This window comes from Micromesistius poutassou (genome assembly GCF_964030765.1).
Source record: "Micromesistius poutassou genome assembly, chromosome: 16".
In the NCBI taxonomy this organism is placed as follows: domain Eukaryota; kingdom Metazoa; phylum Chordata; class Actinopteri; order Gadiformes; family Gadidae; genus Micromesistius; species Micromesistius poutassou.
In genome coordinates this window covers 10,605,884-10,611,883 of record NC_140286.1, presented here as the reverse complement: position 1 = coordinate 10,611,883, position 6,000 = coordinate 10,605,884, and the positions used below count along the sequence as shown (strand labels likewise).

General features: G+C 40.4%; 1 protein-coding gene across 2 annotated transcripts; it reads right to left on the bottom strand.

The window, feature by feature from the left end:
* Positions 1-606: 606 nt before the first annotated feature.
* adcyap1b (adenylate cyclase activating polypeptide 1b) lies at positions 607-3,210 on the bottom strand (the record flags this gene model as incomplete). Of its 2 annotated transcripts, XM_084481369.1 has the most annotated exons (4): positions 607-790; positions 1,483-1,587; positions 2,025-2,159; positions 3,107-3,210. In XM_084481369.1, the coding sequence occupies 4 exons, from the start codon at positions 3,208-3,210 to the stop codon at positions 607-609; spliced, it is 528 nt and encodes a 175-aa protein (XP_084337495.1). The 2 variants fall into 2 exon arrangements, with proteins under 2 accessions (XP_084337495.1, XP_084337496.1); XM_084481370.1 differs by lacking the exon at positions 1,483-1,587.
* Between the last annotated feature and the right edge of the window lie 2,790 nt (positions 3,211-6,000).

Here is a 6,000-nt window from a genome sequence, read left to right as displayed (position 1 = left end):
ACACACACACACACGCACACGCACACGCACGAGCACGCACACGCACACACACATCCCAGGGAAGGCGTCTGTCTGGGCGGAGGGGCAATATTAAGAGTCCTTTTAGTTATGCTTTTTTACAAAGCATGCTCACTGCCTCTTTGATGCCTGTTTTCAAAACAACACCACAAAAGGAAATACTGCTAGAACGTTGGTTACAAAAATAAGTATAACATTCAATACTCTGATTGTCTTTTTAAAATCTATTTATTTTCTGCATATGTAGATGACCTTTAAAGATGTCAAGCGCATAACGTTGAAGGTGCACACTTACCATTTTTTTTTCTAATGTCTTTTTTTTTGTCATTTTGTTTTGTTTTTTTCAACATGTTGACATGAAAATAAAATATTGGTCCACAAAGTATATAACTGTGCGGTATCAAGTGCTTTTGTACAAAAGAAAAACGATATTATTATTAAAATATTCATTTAATGGCTTTACTTGATACATAAATACATGTTTAAAGAACACAGGCGCAATCCACTGTTTGTCAGGTATATCTGAATGACTTGAACGACTGGATATTTACACAGGAGGGGCAGTTTTGGGGGAGCTGCTTAACATCGCTACAAATACGCGAGTCGACGTCCTTTGTTCCTCACCCTCTGTCTGTACCTTCTCCCCAGGACTGCTGCGAGGTATTTCTTCACAGCCATCTGTTTTCGATGGCGACTGTAGCTGTCGGTGAATATCCCGTCCGAATGCCTTTTAGATAATGGTTCCGACTCGTCCTCCATGCTAGTCTCTTCACTGCAAAACAGGAACACACATCATGTCAGACTACAGGTTGCTGCACTGAAAAGCCAGCCTCAACCTTTGCAACACTGCATTTTTTTAGTAAGCCAGTTTTACTTTCTTGTAGTAAGGATTGTACGACAGTATCATCGATTTGCCTGTTTTTTTTTTTTTTATTAATTTAAATTTTTTTTTTATTATTCAAGGAAGTGTTTGCTATTCGGGATTTTTCGTTCCTTAAAACCAGCGCGGACGCCAATGTTAAACCAATCAGGGCTTTAATCCTTTCAGACAATTGTCATAAATTATTCATTTGCATTCCATGGCACATTCTGGCGCATAGAGGCCTACTGGGAAAATAAATACCAAGTTATCGATTATTAACCCTTGATTTAGCAGATTTTAAATCGAAGTCAACTGACCTGTCTTCGTTGTAATAAAACATAAATAAAAAGGTGCTGTGTGTGGTTGTGTGCGTGTTCAGGGGGTGGTCGCTCGTGATGAACGCAATACCACGCCCGCTATAGAGATGCTCACGGGGACATCGAACATTTCTATAGTGGACGTTGTTGCACAAAACGAAAGTGAAACCACTACAGAGAAATGATACGAAGGAGTCGAGACAATGATGCAGCAACCTGAAGCTGGGCGGCGCAGAGCACAGTGTGATGGCGGCTTTAGTAAACGCTGATAAGAAATGCCCTTACCCTACACGTATTGTCATCAGAGAATGCAGATATTGTCTCGCTGTTAACTGACCCAGGATCTCCCTCAAGGCTCTATCTAATTCTTCCTCTGCATGCCTCTCTGTTCTGAGATGATAAAACGCGAAACACATACATCGTCAGTGACCAAAGCACAGACAGAATGATCAGAAGTAGCCCAAAATGTGCCTTTAAGTTCAATGTCACAGCAATAGATAAACCGTATGCAACCTAATACACACACGCACGCACGCACACACACACACACACACACACACACACACACACACACACACACACACACACACACACACACACACACACACATACACACACACACACACACACACTTGTTTCTAACCTTTTTTTTCTAATCGTTACTTCATTAAGAATTTACATCAGCATTTTAGGCTACTAGATATGAAAATAACATTGAACAAATAATATGAGATACTCTGGAAAAACAAAGCAAGCAAACATCCAAAATGTTTTAAATGGAATTTAGTTCCATTATAAGTCTGTAAGAAGGGTATAGGATCATTTACCTTTTTTCTGGTGGGTAGTACAGTGTGTACACGTCGTCATCTAAGGATGGTGGGCTTCGTATAGCAATTTGATCACTGTCAAACCCCATGTCCGATAATGAATTCCCATCTTCATCGAAAGCGTCATTATCAAGTCTGGAATAGAAAAAAATAAATCTAATAATTCGATTCGTGATCGTTTGAAGAAAAGAAGGAAACATTGTAAATGGCACCAGAATAATCGAATAAGGCTTCAACAAAAATAACCGAGGTAACGTGATATTTTAACTTTGTAGCCTAGTGGAAAAAAATATAAAAAATGTAACATTTTTTGATTAATAACTGAAGTGATTAATGCAATACCGTATATAATAATTAATTTTATTGTTTCGGACAAATATGCATGTGATGCGTTGCCGAATCTCCATTGGCTGAAGTGTCATTAATTATTAAGGCCTAGAGATATAGAGACAATGGGGATGGACACGTTTTATACGTGGTGGGCCTTAGAGCGGAAATACGATTTATAAAAATCCGCAGCGAATAATTCGAACGATTGAATAAAACACCACGCCTAACCAAAGTTATGGCTTTGCTTTTGATTGACAAAAAAAAAGTATAATAGGATAAATTAGGATAAAGCATTAAAATTAGGATAAAGCATTCCTATTCGTTTCGCCTCGCCTATTCTCGGTGACGCCTCTCCATCGTCATCCCCAGGGCTATCCGTAACACTGACTGCACTCTCGTCTTAAACAGGGGCTGTTCTATGCACCGTCCCGATGGACCCAAACCACTACGACATTTCCACTGTCATTTTCCAAGAGTCAGTTATTTGTGGAGGAGGAAAATAATTGCCATATCAATGATTGTTTGTCTCTTTTGTTGAATAGCAGACGCCCAAAAAAGATAGCGTGCGTAATTACGCTTGTTGGAAATAAGGGAGACCCGATCCTGAATGACGCGCTATACTCACAGCACAAACTGTACTGCAGTGGAATAGCTGGACGTACAATACATGTTCGTTTTTAATCGAATTCAGATTTTTTTTTCCGGAATATCACATGTATTAACAAAGTGGAAGAAAAAGGACATTCACATACCTAATCTTAGGGTAACTTAATCCGATAGGTGTGCAGTAAACACTGTAGTGCATTATGATTCCGTAGATGAGCAAGACTAAAGTCGCTTTACTCGAACTGGCCATGCTGTTGGAATGGAAAAGAAAAAGAAAAAGAAAAGAGATGTTAAACAATTGTACACAACCATTGCATTCCAAAAATACTCATTCGCATTCTTTCTGTAATACAATCACAGGCTACGTTACGATATTCCTAACACTTATCTGCTGGATTGGTTAAAGACAATTAAAACCAAGTATACAAAGGCACACTCCGTTCTACGAAACACTGTTTTCACGCTCCTTATATCACTCCATTCCATAAAAGTGCAGAATTGATCGTAAATCCACAACAAATCGAGTTCCTTTGGATGCAATCACAAAGTTAAGAGAGAAAAAACGGGAAAAACCCTGCAAAAGAAAAATGTAAATTAAAAGAATCCAACTTAATCTTGAGCTCCGTTAGGCCTATAGAATTGTTCCGTGATACTAAAGCGACCGAGGCTGTTGCATAAAGCGGTGGGCACGTACCTATAGCAGGGGTGGAAGAGAGAAGCGCGGTGGGATGTGATCCGGGCGCGGCTGTCGAAGCGTGTGAGAGAGATAGAGATCTTCCTCTCGGCACCTCTTATTCTCTTCCCTTGCTCAAGCGCCGCTGCCGTTTCCCCTTATGTTCCCCTCAACGCAGCGCAATCGCACTTTTATACACACAATAGGTGACTAAACCGGTCGTTGAAGCAAAACAAAAACTGAAAAGTATACCGCCGTGCGTCTACATATCTTTGCGCTAAAAAGTTTTTGTCCTGCGCTCCGATTCGCCTTGGATTTTTATCCATGTATCGCGAGCCTTGCCTTTTTTTTTCAATAAGTCACATTAAGCTATAGACGTCATCAGGCGTTCCTCCCGGAATATAATAGTACAGTTCCTTCCTCATCGATGCATCCGTCAGACTCATTCCCCCCACCAACCCACCCCCCACCCCACCCCCTAAGGAAGTTTACTTCGAAACTTAATTCTTCTGAAAGGGGCGATTGCATGCATTTATGAACTTTACACGAGCCGACGTGACGGTCAGCAAAAATTATGTTCTCTCTCAACACGACCACCGCGTCTCCCACGAGTCATCGATAACTCCAATTAGGGTTTTATGATTATGGCTGAGCTGGGAAATGATCATCTTTTTGTGAGAAATGATGGTAGCGTTGTCTCCGTGATATGGACTTCGGGGAGTCATGCTTTGGGACCGCTTTTCCGATATAGAAACCCCAGGCTTCGGGAAACGGGAACTGTCCAGTGCTGAAATGACGAGAACAATTTTGTAGCTCTCTGAGTCATTTTTTCCACTATAAGCCTATTAATCTATAATATAACAAAACATGAATTGCGGATTTGGATCGATATCAAGTGTATGGAATCACCATGGCTTTGAATCTCCTCGTTTGCTTAAATCTGATTTCAATATGTTGAGTCTCACGCAACCTAAAACATTTATAGACCAGGCCTATTTGATATCCTTTATATAGGCTATAGGTAGGCTAGGCCTAAAGCTCTATACCCACACCCCAAAAAACGAATCGGCTAGGTGTAAGCCTACTTTACAAAGTGTTATAATACAGAGAGTGTTATAATACAGAAAGTGTCATAATTATTCCGAATTATTTAATATAGGCCTTTGAACGATGTGTACGTGGGCTCCAATCCCCAATGGCCTACCCGGCCATGCGCCTTGTCATCGGTCTATAAGGCCCGTTACCATTGCGCCATTCATTTCAGCCTCAATACCTTCACGTCAGAAATGTCTCTGACGCAATTTGACGAACACGCAGCCGTCGCCAAGCAGCCCATCCCAACTTTTCTTACAGGGCGTGATTCAAATAAAGTGAACGCGTCGTCAAGGGTTAAAACTAAAGAAAGACTCACACCTTAATCCGTGCGCTCGTTCTCGCCGTGACCAGATAAATCGCTTAACAAATGGCGCCACCATGAGGAGGAGAAGGACACAATGCGGACCGTTTGACTCAGAGGATGAATCACCGAGAAAGCTTTTCACTTAGTCTTTTTTTTTTGTTGCCAGTTCTCTATAGGGAAATAGACGAACTAATATGGCAATGAAACAAGAGGCTCTAATTCTCCAGGCCCAACTCCACCAAAGCAAGACAAATATCCAGAGATAACGACCTTTATTATCATTATAACCCCCAATTAAATGTATGACATATTCAAGTCAGTACACCTCATTTGGATCAATACCAACAAAGAGGTAAAAATAGTAGAGACATGCATTTAAGGAACATTCTTATATAGGATAAACAGGAACAAATAGGGACTTTAATTCCCTCCCCGAACAGGGGGCAGTCATTTACATTCAAATAATCTCATGGGCTGCAAGTGGGCGGAAGCCTGCAAGTAGGAGAGACTTAAAACTGCAAGTGGGAGGGGCTTAAAGCTGCAAGTGGGAGGGGCTTGTTCGTTCCTGTAACTGATTGGTAACCAGGCGGCTTCTGCGAAAACCAAACCACGTGTCAAGATCCAGAAGTTTAGGAAGAAACGAAGGAAAGGCAATTTAAATGTATGATGTTGATGTGAAATGTGTATTTTTTTATGAACCGATATGAATGCAAACATTTAATCAAACTAATTAACTGAAGATTTGAGATTTGATTCTGAGTTTAAAGTCAGAACTCCAAAAAAAGAATCACATGTGGCCCTATTCCTCTTCCTCTTCCTTTCTTAGAGAGAAAGAAAATAAAAGAAAAAATATGAAAAGCTAAGCACACAAAAAAGTAAAATCGTAAGACTGTAAACTGTGTGGATGAATAAATATAACTCGCACCAACTATAGCGAATTATATCATATATAATCAAATTAATTGAAT